The sequence below is a fragment of the Macrobrachium nipponense genome, chromosome 1 (genome assembly GCF_015104395.2).
Source record: "Macrobrachium nipponense isolate FS-2020 chromosome 1, ASM1510439v2, whole genome shotgun sequence".
Classification (NCBI taxonomy): Eukaryota; Metazoa; Arthropoda; class Malacostraca; order Decapoda; family Palaemonidae; genus Macrobrachium; species Macrobrachium nipponense.
Window position 1 is genome coordinate 120,987,684 of NC_087200.1, and position 19,884 is coordinate 121,007,567.

Here is a 19,884-nt window from a genome sequence, read left to right on the forward strand (position 1 = left end):
AGGGACCAGCTTCTCCAGAGAAGACAAAATTCCCAGAAGAACCTGCCACTGATGAGCTGACTGATGCGGTTGCGACAGGAAGTCGCATGCCACCACTCGCAACTTCTCCAACCTCTGATCCGACGGGAAAACCCTTGAAACTACCATATCGATGACCATGCCCCAGATAGAGGATCCTTTGACTGGGTATGAGGTTTGACTTCTCTTGGTTCACAACGATGCCAAGTTCCAAACAAAACCGAAGAAGACGATCTTTGTTCTGCAGCAGCTTCTCGTGGAAACTGCAAGATTAACCAATTGTCGAGGTACCTCAGCAAACGGATCCCCTGAGCATGGGCCCAAATTGTAACGAGAGAGAAGGCCCTTGTGAACACCTGAGGGGCTGTGGTCAGCCTGAAGCACAGGACTTTGAACTCAAAGACCTTGTCTCCGAGAGAGAAGCGAAGGAACTTTCTGGACAACGGATGAATAGGGATCTGGAAATAAACATCCTTTAAATCTATCAACAGCATGAAGTCGCTCTCCCTCACAGCTACCAACACTGATCCCGGGGTCTCCATCTTGAACCCTGTTTCTTGATGAAATGATTCATAGTGGACAAGTCAATCACAGGTCTCCAGCCTCCTGACACCTTGGGCACCAAGAAGATGTCTGCAAAACGTCGGAGACAGACACACCACTTCCTCTATTGCATCCTTGTCCAGCATCTTCTGCACTTTCTCCTGGAGAGCCAAGAACTTTGGAGAATCTGGGGAATACACCTTCCTGAGCAGAGGATTGCCCGAGAGCGGGAGGGGGGAGAAGTCGAATGGCAGTAGATACCCCACCCAAAGGACATCTACTATCCACTTCTCTGCCCCATAACTCTGCCACTTGGCCCACTGGCCCTCCAGACACCCCCCGACCCATGGCACAGGAGAGGGAGTGGCACCTATCATACCGACGACCCCCTTTACCTCTGCCCCTGGGGCCCCTTCTTGACTTGAAAAAGGAGCGGAAGCCAAAGGGATGTTGGTCTTCTGACCTAGACTGGGACAAACGGGAAGGCCCTGCTGAAACTGAACTCCTTGACGGCCTACCAGGCAACGATCTTCGTGACTGCTGCTGGGCAGGGGGAGAAGGAGCCGGACGTCTCCGAGGACAAGACTCTGACTTTGATATGGCCTGGTGCACTAACCTGTCCTTCATGTCAGCCTGGCATCGGGCTATTGAGTCCTCCAGCTCAGTCCGAGGGAACAGAAACTGAGATTCCAAAAGATCCCCATTCCTCAGCGCCAACAAGGACTCAGGGTCAACCGATCTTTCTATCGTGGGCAAAGCCGCGTCTCTTCTGATCAGGAGAAAATTAGCCCATAAATTAACGCTGAGGTGTGCAAGATACGAGAACGCCTTGCCCCCAGACTGCAACAAACTGGCAAGAGAGGAAGCACTCACCAACCCCTCTGGGACCTGTCAGATGCTATCTTGGCAATGACCGCTGACTAGAAGTCCAACCAAGAAACCGTCTGCAACATGGAGTCTGCCATAGATTTCAAAGCTAGGGTATCCTGCAGGGGACAGGATGGAGCCACCGACCCCACCTGCTCCAAAGTCAACCCTGGCCTCAGACCAATGAACCCACGAATGAGATCGACAACTTTGGTAAAGGAAGACAAAAACTCTTGCATGCCTCCCTCCTGCTCCGGCAACGGAGACCAATGACGAGAAGAATGTGCAAGCTTATCCAATGCGCCTTCTTCGTGTAAACCAACAGAAGAGCCAGTAGCCAAACAGCCCGAAACACCAACCAACCTGTCTGGGCTGGATCCAAGCGCCAACTCCTGCGATGAACCAACCACAACACTAGGAACATCGCTACGCACACTCCCAATAGATGACTCGCGTACGTGACCACGTACGTGCACATGCAGGGTGGACGCATGTACGTGCGAAGGAGAAGCGTCTCGAGCACTCGAAATAGATCGAGAATCCCTCGGAATCATACCCTGGGAAGCACCAAGGGAAGGGGCAGACAAACACTCCTGCTGCACTATTTCTGCACTCACAACCTTCGATCTCTTGACAGGTGCCTTGAGATCCTTATGGCGACAAATAGGCCCTGGCGTTGGAGAAGCAGAAGAATTTGCAACATGCATGAACGTGCGACGTTGCAACACTCACGACTCGATGCAGAGGATGAAGAAGCCACTGCAGATCGCACCGGGGATGAAACACTAACACTCACAGGAACATGGGCGTGCCGCTCCTTACTCGCAGATGAAGAAAGGGCAAAGTCCTTAACCCTCCAACGCTTGATACGCTGACGTGGCAAAGACGGGGGAGAAGGAGAGGAAGACAGCACTGACTCCTTACAAAATCTCTCTGCAGGAGGTGGGGGCGTCACAACACGATTGCTTCCAGTCCTCCCAGCCAACATGGCAGCAAACCTATCTTCCAAAACAGAGTCCAATCTCTTAAGAACTGCCTGACATAAAGCCTCACACAGATCAGCAAGAGAAGGGGCTGATGAAGTGGAAGGGAGATGCAGTGAACTGGAGCAAACGATGACGACACAGATGAGCGAGGCAGCGCAGTGGAGGAAACTGGGAGTGACGTCATTGATGGAAGTGACATCACTAGCGGTGCTGACATCACATCTTCCCCTCGACCCGAGGAGGAAGCAGACGCCACTGGCGGAGGGATACAAAATGGCTGACCCCGTGACATCACCAGCTGCGCCGACGCCACGGCTTCCCTCTGACTCGAAGAAGCGGCAATCGTCACTGACAGAGCAATAAAATATGGCTGACCTCAGCTACTAATGAAGACGAGGCCAGGAGGTGGGGGGAGAGCTTGGGTAGCCTGAGGAGGGAGGAGGCAAGCATCCCAGAAGCGCATCAGCAAACCCTCCAAGGAGAGCAGACCCCGTAGCCAAAGCGACCCCCAGAGCGCCTCCGACTCTGAAATGAAAGAAACTGATGAAAAAACCTCTTCCCTCTCGGGAAGTAAATTAACTCCCGAGGAAGACGGGGCAACATTACATAATAAATCAGCTTGAAGGCCTCCTGATACTTCCAACGATGAATTGATGAAAGAAAAGGAAGGAGACAAAGGCACTACACTTGCATGGGGTGTGACTGTCGCAGGATACGAAGCATTGAGAAGAGGAGATGAAAACCCCTCCCACGAAGGAAGGGTAGAAACTACGATGCTCCCTTTTACTATAATATAACTTCCACTGCTCTCTAGACCACGCACGGCATTCTGTGCAGGGATTCGTAATGGTTCAAACGTTAGAACGACACCTACTGCAAGTCTTGTGTTGATCTGTCGCTGAAGAAGCCAAAAAACGAGAACATGGGAAACCTTGAGTACCCAAGCACATATGTTGTTGAGACCGAGAGGGAGCAGAAGAAGCCATAATACAAACACACGCAGAGAATCGTAAGTGAAAACGGGCAATGAACCGGGTAAAAGGCCGAGAGATGGCAACCACAACTCTCGTCCAGGCGGTTAAGAAAAAGACTGAACGCTGTAGCTTGGGTGCGTGGTCCTTGACCACTTTTCACCCGATATACGCACGCGTTGCCAGATCTCACAAGATTCCTTGCTTTTCATCTGCGATTTAACTGGATCTTGCTAGGTGCTAGAAAATTATCCTATTGTTAAGACCGAAGGTTTGTTCGCATATGAACAAAAGCAAATGTCACTAGATAGGTAATTTACTGGAGCAAAAAGATGTTAATACAGTTTTTCTTGTAGGGCGCAGTAAGCTCTTGAATATAAGTATAAACAAGTTAATTAGTCAGTTTGAAGTACGAGTATTTGTTCAACAAACGATACAAAATTTTATCAAAAATTTTGTTTGAAAAATGGAATGTTTGACATAAGAAATATTTGACGAATGAGGTACCACTGTATGTATTTACCCTTCTTTTTCAAACAGCTTAATTAAAAGTAAAAAAAATGCTATCATGTTATATAAAAAAAATTTCTTTAATGTAATAAAATAAATCAGAATATCATCCAGTACTTACTTGTTCATAGTATTTATTGTGCCCAACCAAGTGTTCTTTGTCATGAGCCTCTTCAGTTACAAGCACAACTTGCTTCTCTCCTAGCTTGTGATCATATGGCCGGTATGACTGAAAAACGTCAGTAAGCTGTCTTGATCGGTTTTTTACCTGGAAAAATGTGAGAGCATATTAAATACATTTCAAATTAAATTGTATGGACACTTTCGAACAGACTTTGCACATCCATTATATCAGAACCAATAACGTCCATTTTCCTGTCATCAAAAACAATATTATCCTTACCACTCTTCAAACCTGAAGATAATAACCAGTCTTACCTCTTTGGTGGGTATTCTCTTCATTTTTGCTGCTGGTGTTCCAGGACGTGGATAGAACTGATTTATGAAAAGAGATGGAAATTTATACATGCTACATAGGTCAATGGTCTGTTTGAAGTCTTCCTCAGTTTCTGTGGGAAAGCCACAAATTATGTCTGTAGCGATAGTAATTCCGGGAACTCTGGAAAAAGAAATAGGGCAAAATCATTTATAAGAACACTAATCTTGAGAATTCTAAGGTGGTTTATGGGAATATCGTTGCTTGAAAGATTGGAAAACGGTGAAATAAGAAGAAGGGCAGGCTTAATAAAGATTACAGAGGTGATAAGAGAGTCACAATTGAGAAGCTATGGGCATGTGTTGAGGATGGATGATGAGGAGGGAGTGAAGAGGGCTTGGGAGGAACCTATTAGAGGAAAAAGATCAAGAGGGAGACAGAGAATTAGATGGCAAGAGGGAGACAGAGAATTAGATGGCAAGATAAAGTGAAGGAAGATATGGAGAGAAGAGATTTGGTGGAGGATGATGCTTTTGATAGAAGGAAGTGGAGAAGGCGCATCAGGCAACTGACCCCTTAATATACGGACAACAGTGGGAAAGAAGAAGAATCTGTATTTTTTTTCTAGCGTAGCCTCTGTTTGGTCTCAAAGGGAGTTACACTCTCATGGTCCCCCTATGGCTCCAAATGACACAACAACCAATTACAAAGAATTCTCTTATAGTTGGTCTCAGGTTGAATAGTCAGTCTCTGGTTATTAGCGATCTGGTTTTACAGTGATTGTCTAGTGACGACGATAACTACATTTTCTCGATCTCAGCTTACCTACAATGACTGCCTCTGATCTTTCTAAGTACCACTCACACAGATGTGACAATACTCATTACACTCTGATCAGTCCAAGAGTTCACTAATTCCCAGGTTCTGCTCCAGAAATCATGTTTGACTGCACATTTTTCAACCATCATTACAACAATCAAGCAAAGTACTTAGTTTTAAGATCCAGTGAAAAGTTTTAGTCCTTTAAAATTTGGACAGGTAGGCTTTTGTTTCTATAAACAGGTAGTGCAAGGTGAGAAGCTGGGAGTAGATCGCTAGGCTATGTTGTATGCAATTACCATGCTGTTTGTTCCTTCACAGTATACAAACCGTTGGTCCTTTACGATAGGAAATGCTTAAGGCGAAGCCTGGATGCGGCTGCTGAACTTTCAAACAAGGCAGTTTGATAGTTAACTACCGTCCGGTTGTTGGCTATGCCAAGACCGGTGGTGAGCGAACACTTTGCTTTCGGCCATCGTCGTGTGAGCACACTTCCTCTGCGCTCTCTGCCTGACTTTCTGCTGGACTTTGCTTTTTCCCAGTGGGAAATTTCCTGTTTTTTGTTCTTCTGTTTGTTGTTTTGGTGGTTTGCTTGAAATTTACAATGGATTCTCGGCAATCCCTCGACTTACAGCCCTTGTTGCCGTCTACTTCCTTCAGGTGTTGCCCTAGGGTAGACAGCAAGAAGTGTAACAGAATTTGCTCCTCGGTCAAAGTAGATCCCCATACGGTTTGTGCTTCGTGCCAACAAGTAGATTGTGATGGTGTAATAACGTGTGCAGTGTTGTTCGTGGTCTGCCACTCAGTGGGAGAAGTTCACAGGCAGGAGGTGTTACATTAGGAGACCAAAAGCCATGGCGGGGAGCATTTCGCCCCTTTCCATTTCTGTACTGGACCCTTCGGCCTCATTCTTGTCCCCCTGTAATCAGCCTATGTTCGCTGCTACCCCTCTGGGGGAAGCTTCTCTCTCCTTTTACCTTTCTGATGAGTTGGGGGGGAAAAGGGAGGAAGGAGCTTTAGTGGTGGCCCCAAGCAATGCCCTTTCTGGGATCTCTCCTTGCCCCCGAAGGTCCTCCTTCGGATCAAGGATGGAGACCTCCAATTAACCTGACAATTCCCCCTGCAGGTGTTGTGCCCAGGTTAGACCAGGCTTGGGCTTCCCTGGGCTAGCGAGGTCCCCTTCAGTGCCAGCGCTGCTCGTGCACCTTAACCGTACCCCGACCAGTGCTGCCACCCACTCCGTCTCTACCCCTACCACCTCTACCGTGACACAGCCCAGCTACTCGGCTCCTCCGCACCTGGTCTGGTCTCACCACCCTACAAATGTCTCTGCTTCCGCGGGCGACGGGCATTAACTGCCTTCTTTTGCCTTCCCGACGCTGCCCCAGGGTTCCTGACTTCCTTGAAGTCCCCAGATGTGAGAGCAATGCCGGCCCTGCTGACGATGGGACCTGCTACTGCGGAGTTTACTCCAGACCACTTCCTTGCCCCCTCCATGCCTGCTGACCCTGCTGTAGTTCCTGGACCGGCTACTGTTCCTGTTCCTGAGCCCCGTCCCGGACCTGCCCCCAGAGCTGTGTCGGGGTTTCGTTTGTGAGTGCCCCCAAGTGTGCTGCCTTCCAAGGGGAGCAGCACATCCACTGGCAGTGGCATGAAACAGAAGGGATTGAGCCGCGGCTCAAACCCTCCTGCGAAGACTTAGTCTGGTTCTTCGTCAGGAGCCAAGACCATTGCACCTCCCCCGTCGAAAGGAGTAATGGAAGAGACGAAGATGAGGTCCCCTGTTCAGTCCTCTTCACCAGGGGCTTTGTCCCCAAAGAGCACTGGGATGTGTCGTGAGGGGGATGCACGCTCTCGCCAGGTAGGGGACTGGGTCTCCACGAGTAGCAACGCTGCTCACAAGAAGATCAAGATTCCCACCAGCGTTGCTTCCAGTCCTGCTACTAGCACTGCTGCAGAGCGACGAGAGCAGTAGCATTCTTCTCGGGAGTCCGCATTATCAGAACGATCGTTGTCTCCTAGACACACGCCCTTGTCAACACCACGGGTTGGTATAGGGGCATGGCTCACCCCACCTGGCAGTACTGCTGCTAGGAGGAGTGATGGCATCCTATCCATCTCCTATTCCCTCTACTTCCTCGGGATACACCAGGAGGGGCGAGGCGAATGGTAGGAACCCCATGGAGACCTCTTCACGGGATTCAGTGACAGCAGCCTATGTCTCTGGATTCCTAAGACCCCAACGATCATATGCCAAAGTCGTCGAGTATGGATCGAAGGGGTCTAGCTAGGAGGAGCAGATCGAGAAGACCGATCCCTGGAAGGACTTGGGCCTTTACCCAGGGATTCGGACACCCCCGAATTGCAGAGGACGCTTGCAGAGATCGTTGCACTGATCCATCAACACAATGATCTTGGGGAAGCAGCCACGACATCCTCTTCAGGAGATTGTCCCTCTCGTCTCTAATTTTTTGGGGTTCCAAGAAGGTACCCAAGGCTTCGACGGGACTTCCTTGGTCGATGTTGGATAACGGCGTGCTGGGTCAGGTGAATGATCTTGTCTCCGGACAGGAGAATTCCTTCAGATCCAGCCGTTCAGAGCAGCTGCTTCCTCCTCCTCTATCTCGCCAGAGGCGCTTCTACACACCATCAGATAGGCCTCTACCAACTAAGCAGGTTGATCCGGAACTGTTGGCTCGGTCCGGGTCTGTCACTGCAGCACCTGACTACAGAGAACATCTCGCTCTTGCAGCAGGAGGCAGCAACATTGGGAAGCCACCGCCATGGCGGCTCTCCAAGCAGTCTCCTGGTTGGACCTGTGGTCTTTCACAGTGTCCAAAGTTGCGGCTTCTTAAAGGGCCATCACCCCGGGGGAAGACTTGGCTTTTGGGAGACTGTACCAGTCTGCGGGTAGGGCGATCACCTACCTGGCCCACCAGACTGCCAACTTGTGAGCGAACCTGGTGTTCAAGAGGCGCGACACCTCCCTCTCCCGAGTATCCAGGTCTCTTGGCTCCGAGTCGGTCTTGGCCTTGCGTAATGGACCATTGCTGGGTGCTGCCTCTCTCTTTGATAGAGAGCAGGTAGATACTGTGGTGGACAAGCGACGGGACGAGGACAAGGACTGGCTTGTCCACCAGGCAGCAGCAAAAGCTTCTGCACCTTCGTGTCTGCTTCGAAGGTAGCCAGAGGAACAACCCAGCTTTCTTCTTCTGCCCCCAAGTCCAAGTCTTCCCGTCCTTTTCAGACTGATTCCCAGTCAGGACGAGGAAGGACGGGGAAGAATAAAATCAAAGGGAAACGTTAGGGCCAGTCTTCCCCTCCAACTGCTGCCACTGGTGTGGGGGTGCCTATTGAGCCATTGGGCAATTTGGCAGCGATACGGAGCAGAGACCTGGGTAGTGGATGTCCTTCGGGAGTCTCTGCCACCCCTCACTAACCATCTGGTCCGGCTTTGATCCTATGTAGTGGGATCCGAGAGACACCAGGCACTGCTGTAGGAAGTGCAAGCAATGTTGGAGAAGAGCGCTATAGAAGTTGTGTCGGATGAGTCTCCGGGGTTTTACAGCCGAATCTTTCTCATAGAGCAGGCTTCGGGGGGATGGAGACCAGTCGTAGACCTCTCTCCCCTGAACTGATTCATTCGCCAGACTCGGTTCAAGATGGAAACAGCACGTTCAATGCTGGCTTCCATTAGGGAGAGCAACTTCATGCTTATGGTGGACCTGAAGGATGCGTATTTTCAAATACCCATCCACAGGCCTTCCCGCAAGTACCTCTGCTTCGTCCTGGGGAGACGGTCTACCAGTTCAAGGCTTTATACTTCAGACTGTCGACCGCTCCTTAGGTGTTCACGAGAGTGTTCACCTTGGTTTCAGCTTCGGCACATTCAAACGGGATACATCTCTTGAGGTATCTCGACAACTGGTTGGTCTTGGCGAGCTCTCCCTCGCAGTTGCTGCAGGACAGGGATCGACTCCTCGAGCTTTGTCGGAATCTCGGGATCCTGCTAAACCTAGAGAAGTCAGATCTCGAACCCAAGCAGAGGACGTTGTATCTAGGCATGCTGATGGACACAGTAGTAGCATGAGTCTTTCCCTCGGACTCTCGTATCAGCAAACTCAGAGAGATAGCAAAGCAGTTCCTGTCAAGACAGGAGCAACCTGCCTGGCTTTGGCAAGTTGTGATCGGTCACCTGTCATCTTTGGAAAAGCTGGTCCCTAACGGACGGCTGCACCTGCGGTCTCTTCAGTAGAGAATCAGGGACTTTTGGTCCTAGTCACAAGATCATCAGTCCCTCCTTGTTCCTCTCTCACAGGAGGTAAGGCAGGACCTGGATTGGTGGCTGGATGACAGGATCCTCACGGTAGGAGTGGATCTGACCACTCCCCCTCCGGACATGCTCCTATTCTTGGATGCATCGAACAAGGGGTGGGGTGCACACCAGGAGTTGCCGACTGTAGGTGTGTGGAACCATCACAACAAGCACCTTCACATCAATGTTCTCGAACTCAAGGCAGCCTTCCTGGCTCTGCAAGAGTTTCGGGAATGAGTGATGGGACATTCTGTGGTGTTGATGAGTGACAACACCATGGTAGTGGCATATATCAACAAGCAAGGGGGACTTGCCTTCCTCGTGCTCCGCAGGTTGACAATGCAGGTGCACGAGTGGGCCTTGGCTCACACACTGGAGCTATCAGCCAGGTACATTCCGGGCAAGAGGAATGTAGTAGCAGACAAGCTCAGCCACCAGAATCAGGTGGTAGGAACCGAGTGGTCCCTACACCAGGACATAGCGGAAAGGCTCTTCAGTCTATGGGGGCATCCAGTCATAGACTTGTTTGTCACCTGGTACAACAGGAAGGAGGAGATCTTCTGCTCAGTTGTACCAGACCCATGGGCAGAAGCAGATGTATTCCAACATCCTTGGGACAACCTAGAAGCATACACCCTTCCCCCGTTCTGTCTGATCCGCACCATGCTCAACAGGGTGCGGATCACGCAGAATCTGAGAATGATTCTGGTGGCACCCAAAACCTGCTGTCTCAACCATAGGTAGAATGGTACCATCAAGCAGTAGAGTCACTGTGTCTTCACGCCTGGAGGTTATCCACTATCTCTTGCGAGTGAGAGGCTTTTCGCGCCAAGCAGTGACAGCGATGGCTGGATACCTCAGGAAGTCCTTTGCAGTAGTTTACTAGGGGAAGTGGGCCGTCTTCTGTGGTTGGTGTAGTAGACGGGGTATCTCTCCAATCAGAGCCACTGTTCAGCAGGTCACAGACTTTCTAGTCTACCTTCATCGAGAGAAGCTCCTCTTCGTTTCACTGGTAAAAGGCTATTTGGCAGCTTTAGCCTTGGTTCTCAAGCTGAAAGAGAAAGATATCTTATTCTTGAGGAAAGATATCTTATTCTTGAGGAAAGATATCTTATTCGTGAGGAGCTTCGAGAGGTCATGCCTACCCAGGGACCTCAAGCCTCCTGCATGGGATGTGACTCTCGTGCTGCGGAGCCTGACTCGTGCCCCGTACGAGCCACTCTGAGAGTCATCAGACAGGGATCTGACCCTCAACACCATCTTTTTGCTGGCCCTAGCATCGGCGAAGAGATTAGGCGAACTCCACAGACTTTCCTTTGATGTGAAGCATACGAAAGGGTGGGAATCAGTGACGTTAGAATTTGTCCAGGAATTCATAACAAAGACTCAGAATCATGTGGTCCCTGACGCTTGATTCGAGTTCTTCTCCATCCTCTCCCTCAGTGACTTTGTTGATGATGACCCAGACGAGATGCTACTCTGTCCAGTTAGAGTGCTATGGTGCTACCTGAAGACGACTCGACATCTTCGGCCTGAGTGTTGATGACTCTTCATTAGCACCGGGGGTTCCAAGAAAGAGGTGTCCAAGAGCACTATCTCTTTCTGGCTTCGTTTGACGATCAGGAAGGCGTACTCTGCTGCAGGCGACAACACCAGTGCCCTTCGTCCGAGAGCTCACGAGGTCAGTGGTATTGCCCCTTCCCACGTTTTCCGGAAGAACCTGCCGGTTCAACAGGTTTTGAAGGCGGGGGTCTGGGCACATAAGACTACCTTCACCTCTCATTACCTTCTGGATGTTGCCCAAAAGTCCTTGGACACCTTCTCCTTGGGACCAGTGGTGGCTGCTCAACAAGTTGTGTAGCTTACCCAGCTCCTCTAACAGGACAGGTTAGCATCTGGTCTCATTGTACAGTATGATTGGATAAGATTGCAGAATGACTGGCTCTTCTTCTCTTTCATCCTACTCTTTCCCTTTGGGAAGAGAGTATGCGGACTGTTGCATGCTGGACCGAGCACGGATGCAGGCAAGACACTCCTTGGAGTACCCTTTCTATTCCTTCCTTAGCAATAGGAGCTCATTCCTCCCCGTTTCCCTTGCAAGCCGGGAAATAGGGGTCCCGACATAAGACAAACCCATTGCTTTGTTTTTGCCTTATTGTCTCCAACATAAGGTTCTTTGCTTTCCCCTTAGCGCAAATTGCATTTCGCTCCTTAAGGAAAAGCCCAGAAGACTGCCTTTGATCTCGCAGTTCCATAACTCCAATCAGAAGTCAGTGGCGGATCCCTCTCTCTTGCTCTAAAGAGTGGGAAAGGAGCCAAGGTAGGCTGAACTCCAGTCGATTCAGATTTACCCACTCAGTAAACAAAAGTCTCATTACCCAGGCTTTCGCATTAGCCCTCCACATCACTGGAAGCTTCTCCTTAAGCACTTTGTGGGCCTTGAAGGCTCGAGGAGTCTCGGAATGATAGACCAAGTAGGTGGGCTTCACCTTGCAAATTCCACCCCACTGGCGTTCTAGAACAAAGTGCGAGCGTAAGCCTGTCTTTCATAGGCTTATGCCCAGGTAGCTTCTTCTCTTCCTGTGTGATGTATGTCCGACGAGGCATTTTTTTCCAAAAAAGGCCAGTCTCATCACAGTTGAAGACTTGCTGAGAACTGTAGCCTTCATTGAGAGTCATCTCGTCGAACATCTTAATAAAGGGTTCGGCCGCTTTTGTGTCCGAGCTGGCTGCCTCCCATACCGCACCACCGAATGGATGCCAGTCCGTTTACGAAATTTTTCAAACCACCCATGAGAAGCCTTGAACTCTGGGGTTGGCGTCTATGTCCCTTCTCCGTTGTCTTCGGCCTGGGAAATCAAATCGACGAAAATAGCGCTGGCCTTGTGGCAGATTGCCGTCTCCGTTATCGTATCTCCAGTGATTTCTTTGTTTTTTATCCAGATAAGAAGCAGCCTTTCCATTTCATCGTGCACGTGGCTCCTCTTGCTGGACAAAATAGTCACGCCCTTGGAAGGTGTAGCTGCTTTGATGACATCCTTCTGCCTAAGGATGGTGCCTATTGTCGACGGACTTCGGCCGTATTCCTTGGCGATCACACTCAATCGCATACCAGCTTCATACTTTTTTATTATCTCCATCTTTGTCTCCAAAGAAAGCATCATCTTCTTGCCGTGAACTTCAACTTTCTTGGGACCCATGACTATGTATATACCGTACATAATTGTGTTATGTAGTATACGTATGTAGTAAAGTTCTCACACAACACGATAAAGTATATTACAATGAAATCGCTATCGAATTTACGTTAATAAACGAAATCATATAGAACGAACGAATTCTGCGTGCTTACGATACCGATGATGCCGCAAAGTGGCCGAAGAAGCACGCCGCTATGTAGATGTACGATGGGAGAGATGCTGACCAATAGGAGAGAAGGATCTTATGGCGGTGACTAACATCAGGAACCAATGGGAGAGCGGGAGGATGGTGGTGAGTCTACTCAGTTGGCAGCGCACTAGTTTTAAAATTGTTATCGGTGGTCCGGGCGAATCTCAGACTTTGGGCAACAACCTTTCGTATCTTGAACAATTTTCGTATGTAGAGCCGCAAAAATCTTCGTATTTGCTTTCACATCTCGAGTTTTTCGTAAGTTGAGCCTTTCGTATCTCGAGGTACCACTGTATTCATAATAACAAGAAAGACCCTCTTAGCCGAGTGCTTTGATATAACAAATTTTTAATAAATTTGTATTTTTCATAGCTAACAAACCTGAGGTGTTAACAATAGGGTATTTTCCAAGTGCTAGCTGGTAACTGGTTAAAAACAATCAAAGACCTCAGGTTTGTTAGTTATGAAAAATACAAATTGATTAAAAATTTGTCATTTGTTCATATGCGGAACAAACCTTCAGTCTTAACAATAAGATAGACTTATACTTGGTGGGAGGTACAAGTATCCTAAACTGGCTGGGAGTTACGCCACCTGACCATCCTTCCTAGAAGAATGAGTTCTAAAGAAGGTGGTCTAATGCCCGTGAGAAGATAATTAAACAAATATCTAACAACTCGGCCGTTTGGGTTGAATTACAATGATATATGAGCTGATTCATTGCACCCAGGGAACCAAAGAAAATTCTGACTAGTCAAGTAAACCATATAGCACCTCACTCCTGCTACTGAATAGAGGGTTATCTATTTCAAAAACATAAAGCAAAACAACTTTCAGTATGGCTACCTTACTCACCTGTATCAGACCAGTCTAGCATATGATGTGTCTAGTATTCCTCAACCCACCCGTGTCCAAAGATCTGTGGCAACGTCTTTCAGGTAAAAAGAAGTGAACATGGATTGGCCCAACCAGGAACCAGTGTTCAAAATTCTATGAACAGCAAAATTTTTCTAAATGCCAGAGAAGAACTTATACCTCTGACGTTATGTGCTCTAGCCTGCACAGACTCAGTGAGAGAACCATCAAGCGAGGAATAAGCCTGCTTAATCACCTCACGCATCCAGAATGAAATAGTGTTCTTGGAAACCTCTTTTCTGGAATGACCAGTGCTAACAAAAAGTCTACGACATCTAGGTCTTAGATGACAAGTCCTTTTACCCTTAAACGCCTATTGGACGTATTATACGTCGACTAAAATTGTCTGTCGGGTACTAATCGGACGTACGATACATCGACTACAAAAAGTTTTTTAAATATTCGCGGAAAAATAGCTATAGACCTAGTTTGTGCACAATTTTAAATCACGTGCCTTGGGGGATGCTGGGAGTTCACGGATCAAGATGTTTTGTTGACAAGCGTTACCCAGGCGTGCATGCGCGAATTGCTTTCTTCTCGCGCTAGAAAGCATCAGCGACGCATCTCAGAAATTCTTTTGTCACTTTGTCGTAATTTTTGCTCCGTTTTACATTAGCCTTTACATAGAGTTTTATATAAGAAAATATCCACAATTTCATGTAGAATACAACGAAAAACAACCCATGGTTGTAGCTTTTATCAGTTTTGAAATATTTTCATATAAATCATGATAAATGACAAAATTTCGACCTTCGGTCAAATTTGACGCGACCGAAATGGTCGAAAATTGCAACTGTTAGCTAAAACTCCTACATTCTAGTAACATTCAATCATTTACCTTCATTTTGCAACAAAGGAGAAGTCTCTAGCACAATATTTCGATTTATGGTCAATTTAAAAAAAAAAACTTTTTCCTTACATCCGCTCGCCGTAACTTGGCAACTTGGCTGAAAATCTCAGAATTTCTTTAGTCACCTCGTCGTAATTTTTGCACTATTTTCTATTAGGTGTTACATAAAGTGTTATACATGAAAATGTGTGCAATTTCATGTAGAATACAACAAAAAATAGCTCATGGTTGTAGCTTTTATCACTTTTGAAATATTTTCATATAAATCACGATAAGTGCCTAAATTTAAACCTACGGTCAATTTCGACTTGACCGAAATGGTCGAAAAATGCAATTGTAAGCTAAAACTCTTACATTCTAGTAATATTCAATCATTTACCTTCATTTTGCAACAAACAGGAAGTCTCTAGCACAATATTTAGATTTATGGTGAATTTTTGAAAAAACTTTTTCCTTACCTCCGCGTGCAGTAACTTGGCTGAAAATCGCAGAATTTCTTTAGTCACCTCGTCGTAATTTTTGCACCATTTTCTATTAGGCGTTACATAAAGTGCTATGCATGAAAATGTGTGCAATTTCATGTAGAATACAACAAAAAATAACTCATGGTTGTAGCTTTTATCACTTTTGAAATATTTTTATATAAATCACGATAAGTGCCAAAATTTAAACCTACGGTCAACTTTGACTCGACCGAAATGGTCGAAAAATGCAATTGTAAGCTAAAACTCTTACATTCTAGCAACATGCAATCATTTACCTTCATTTTGCAACAAACAGGAAGTCTCTAGCACAATATTTCGATTTATGGTGAATTTTTGAAAAATGATATTGTTAAACTACAATAAAGTTTTGTACATACTTACCTGGCAGATATATACATAGCTATAGTCTCCGACGTTCCCGACAGAATTTCAAATCTCGCGGCACACGCGACAGGTAGGTCAGGTGGTCTACCTTACCCGCCGCTGGGTGGCGGATGTACGAACCACTCCCGTAAGCTTGTCAGATTTTTCTCTTCCACCTGTCTCCTGAGGGGAGGCTGGGTGGGCCATTAATCGTATATATCTGCCAGGTAAGTATGTACAAAACTTTATTGTAGTTTAACAATATCATTTTTGTACATGAACTTCCCTGACAGATATATACATAGCTGATTGGCACCCTTGGTGGAGGGTAAGAGACAGCTCAATAATACAGGTAAGACGGGAAACAACTAATGTTGTAGGATATAAAAAACCTTGGTTCTCACCTTTTCAGGATGAAGACTTCATAGATACTATCTCTGAGTCTGCATTGCCTGGAGAGCTACAGCTAGGACGTGACCTGATGCTGAAAGACTCTCGGATCTACCACTGGGATATGTGATCCCCTATTGTGGTAGAATCCAAGTCGGATGCTGTTAGAGGGACCTTGTCCGCTTACCTAACAGATCCTTACCACTAACCTCTGCAAGGAGCCAAAACCCACCAGACCACCTAACCAAAATACAAGGGTTAATATTACGACAAAAAGAGGTGCCTCCTGCAACCTCTTTCAGACAACCAAAAAACAACAATATAAAATATAGGTAACATATAAAAAATTTACACAGGATAAGTTTCAGCTCCCTGCCCCAGCACCGAATCCGCCGATACGAAAGGACCCAAGGCGAAGCATTTATCATATGTGATTTTACATCACGTAGGTAGTGGTTTGCGAAAACCGATTGGCATCTCCAAAAAGTCGCCTCCATCAAGTTCCGCACAGACATATTTTTTCTGATGCAAGCGAAGTTGCGATGGCTCTCACCTCGTGAGCTTTCACTTTCAGTAGTCTAAAATGTTCTTCCTTACAGGCAACATGTGCCTCTGTAATAAGGCTTCTCAGAAAAAAGGAAAGAGCATTCTTCGACATGGGCCGAGTGGGGTCCTTTACGGAGCACCAAAGTACATCTTGATTAGCCTTAAGTTGTTCCTTCCTCTTAAGGAAATACTTCATAATTCTCATAGGGCAAAGAGTTCTTTCAGGCTCTTCCCCTACTAGAAAAGATAAACTACGAACTTCAAAGCTCCTGGGCCAAGGGCGTGATGGGTTTTCATTCTTTGCAAGGAAACTTGGAAGAAACGAACACACCATAGAATCTTCCTTAAACCCTACATTGCCCTCAATAGCTTGGAGCTCACTCACTCTTTTAGCTGTAGCTAGGGCCAAAAGGAAGATAGCCTTCTTCGTCAAGTCCTTGAAAGAGGCTAAGCCGCCAGGAGGTTCGAATCTAGACGATCCAAGGAATTGTAGACTACGTCTAGATTCCAGTTCGGTACTACATGAGGACGCTTAATGGTTTCAAATGATCTAATAAGATCATGCAGGTCCTTATCATCGGATATATTTAAGCCTCTATGCCGAAATACCGCCGCAACATACTGCGGTATCCCTTAATAGTTGACACAACCAGATGACATTCTTCTTTGAGGAAAATAAGGAAATCCGCAATTTGGGTCACAGAGGTACTGGAAGAGGAAATGTTCTTCCTCTTGCACCAACGTCTGAAGACATCCCACTTTGACTGGTATACACGCAAGGTGGAAGGTCTCCTCGCTCTTGCGATTGCTTTAGCAGCTGCTGCTGAAAAGCCTTTCGCTCTGACCAAATTTGGACAGTCTGAAACCAGTCAGACTGAGAGCGAGGAGATTTTTGTCGGTACCTGTCGAAGTGGGGTTGTCTGAGTAGATCGCTCCTTAGCGGGAGCGATCTTGGGAGGTCCACCAACCATTCCAGTACCTCTGTGAACCATTCTTGGGCCGGCCAAAAGGGAGCGATTAAGGTCATTCTCGTTGAATCGGACTCTACGAACTTCTTGATAGTTAGCCCCAGGATCTTGAAGGGGAAACGCGTAGACGTCGAGTCCGTTCCAGTCTAGAAGAAGAGCATCTATTGCTACTGCCTCTGGATCCGCTATCGGAGAGCAGTAAGGATCCAGCCTCTTGTTCTTTGACGTGGCAAAGAGGTCTATGTGTGGCCTGCCCCATAACTTCCACAGGCTCTGGCATACATCCAGATGAAGGGTCCACTCTGTGGGAAGGACCTGATCTTTCCTGCTGAGGAGATCTGCTCTTACATTCCTTTCTCCCTGCACGAACCTGGTGAGAAGCTTGATTCCTCTTTCTTCTGCCCACAGAAGAAGGTCTCTTGCTGTCTCGTACAGGGAGAAGGAATGCGTCCCCCCCTGTTTCCTGATGTATGCCAGAGCTGTAGTGTTGTCCGCGTTGACCTGCACTACCGATCTTCTGACTTTGGGCTCGAAAGCCTTCAGAGCCAACCACACAGCCATCAACTCCTTTCTGTTGATGTGCCAGGCTACCTGGTCCCCCACCCAGGTACCTGACACTTCGTTGGTTCCCAGAGTTGCACCCCACCCCATGTCCGACGCGTCGGAGAACAACACCAGGTTGGGGGTCTGTGATTGAAGAGACAGTCCCTTCGCAAAGAGGTTGGGATCTGTCCACCATAAGAGATGTTTCTTGATGTCCTGGGATAACGACAGGGAGAACGTCAAATCCTGAGAACGACGACTCCAATTCCGATGAAGAAAGAATTGGAGCGGTCTCAGGTGCAACCTTCCTAGGGAAACGAATTGCTCCAGAGAGGAGAGTGTCCCCAGCAGACTCATCCACTCCCTCACTGTGCATACTTCTTTCCCTAAGAAGGTTGTTACTCTCTCGAATCCTCGGGCTATCCTTTCCTGCGAGGGAAAAGCCCGAAAACTCAGAGAGTTCATCTGTATCCCGAGATACACACACTCTTCGCTCGGGAATTAGTGATGACTTCTTGAAATTGACGAGAAGTCCCAAAGCCTTCGTCAATTCTAAGGTTACTTGTAAGTCCTTCAAACAACAATCTTCTGAATTGGCCCTTATTAGCCAATCGTCGAGGTACATGGATATCCTCACCCCTTTCAAATGAAGCCATTGAGCCACATTCCTCAAAATCCCCGTGAACACTTGAGGGGCCGTCGAGAGGCCGAAACACAGAGCCCTGAACTGAAAAATTTTCCCCCCCATCATGAATCTGAGAAACTTCCTCGAGGAAGGATGGATCGGTACGTGGAAGTAAGCGTCCTGTAAATCCAAGGAAACCATCCAGTCCCCTGGACGAAGTGCTGCCAGCACTGATGAAGGCGTTTCCATCGTGAACTTCTTCTTTTCTACGAAGAAGTTCAGGGCGCTTACATCCAACACCGGTCTCCATCCCCCTGAGGACTTCGGAACTAGGAAAAGGCGGTTGTAGAAGCCCGATGAATGATGGTCTGTCACTAGTTCGATAGCCCCCTTCTCCAGCATCTGATCTACTGCTAGATGGAGGGCTGATTCATGATGGGGTCTCTGTACCTGGCCGTCAGTTCCCTTGGGATGGTCGTCAAGGGAGGTCTTTCGACGAAAGGGATGAGGTAACCTCTCCTCAAAATAGAAAGGGTCCAAGGATCCGCCCCTTTTTTGGGCCCAGACTTCTGCAAACTCTAAGAGTCTGGCGCCCACCGTTGTTTGAAGGACTTGCAAGTTATTTGGGGGCTTTAACAGACTTGGCGAAAGTCTTACCCCTTCTTGAAGGTCTACGACCTCTAAAACGTAGAGGTTCTTGATGACGATGCCCTCGAAAGGGTTCTCGAACACTTGCCTTTTCCTTCTTAGCCTTGGTAGGGAAGGAAGGGCGAGGTTTTCTTGCTGACTGTGCCAAAAGGTCCTGGGTGGCTTTGGCCGAAAGTGACCTCGAAATGTCCTGCACTCGATGTTTCGGGAACAACTGAGTAGACAGAGGAGCAAACAGCAAAGAAGACCTCTGAGCATGGGAGACCGACTTCGTTAAGAAGGAACAATAAACCGACCTCTTCTTCACGATCCCGGCCCCATAAAGGGAGGCGATTTCACTCGCTCCGTCTCTTACTGACTTGTCCATACAAGACAAAACACACATAAGATCATCTGGTGAAATTGACTCTGGCACTTCAATTTTCTTGGCTAGGACTCCCAACGACCAATCAAGGAAGTTAAATACTTCCAGCACTCTAAACATACCTTTGAGCAAATGATCCAGTTCATTCATTGCCCAAGTCGTCTTAGCAGAGTTAAGGGCAGTTCTCCTTGTCGAATCTACCAGCGCCGAAAAATCCGAATCAGCCGAAGACGGTAGACCCAATCCTAAGGGCTCTCCTGTTTCGTACCGAAACCAGCGCGTCCTGATAACTTCGAAGGAGGAAAAGCGAACATCGTTTTCCCCGCTTCTTC

General features: G+C 47.6%; 1 protein-coding gene across 1 annotated transcript in view; it reads right to left on the minus strand.

Annotated features, from left to right (window-relative positions):
- LOC135219590 (threonylcarbamoyladenosine tRNA methylthiotransferase-like) overlaps positions 1-19,884 on the minus strand; it is a 143,273-nt gene that overhangs the window by 12,650 nt on the left and 110,739 nt on the right. Inside the window, exons 8-9 of the mRNA XM_064256478.1 lie at positions 4,334-4,514; positions 4,017-4,163 (exon numbers count right to left, since the gene is read on the minus strand). Of these exons, the coding sequence (XP_064112548.1) occupies positions 4,017-4,163; positions 4,334-4,514 (328 nt within the window). The remainder of the gene's footprint in view (positions 1-4,016; positions 4,164-4,333; positions 4,515-19,884) is intronic.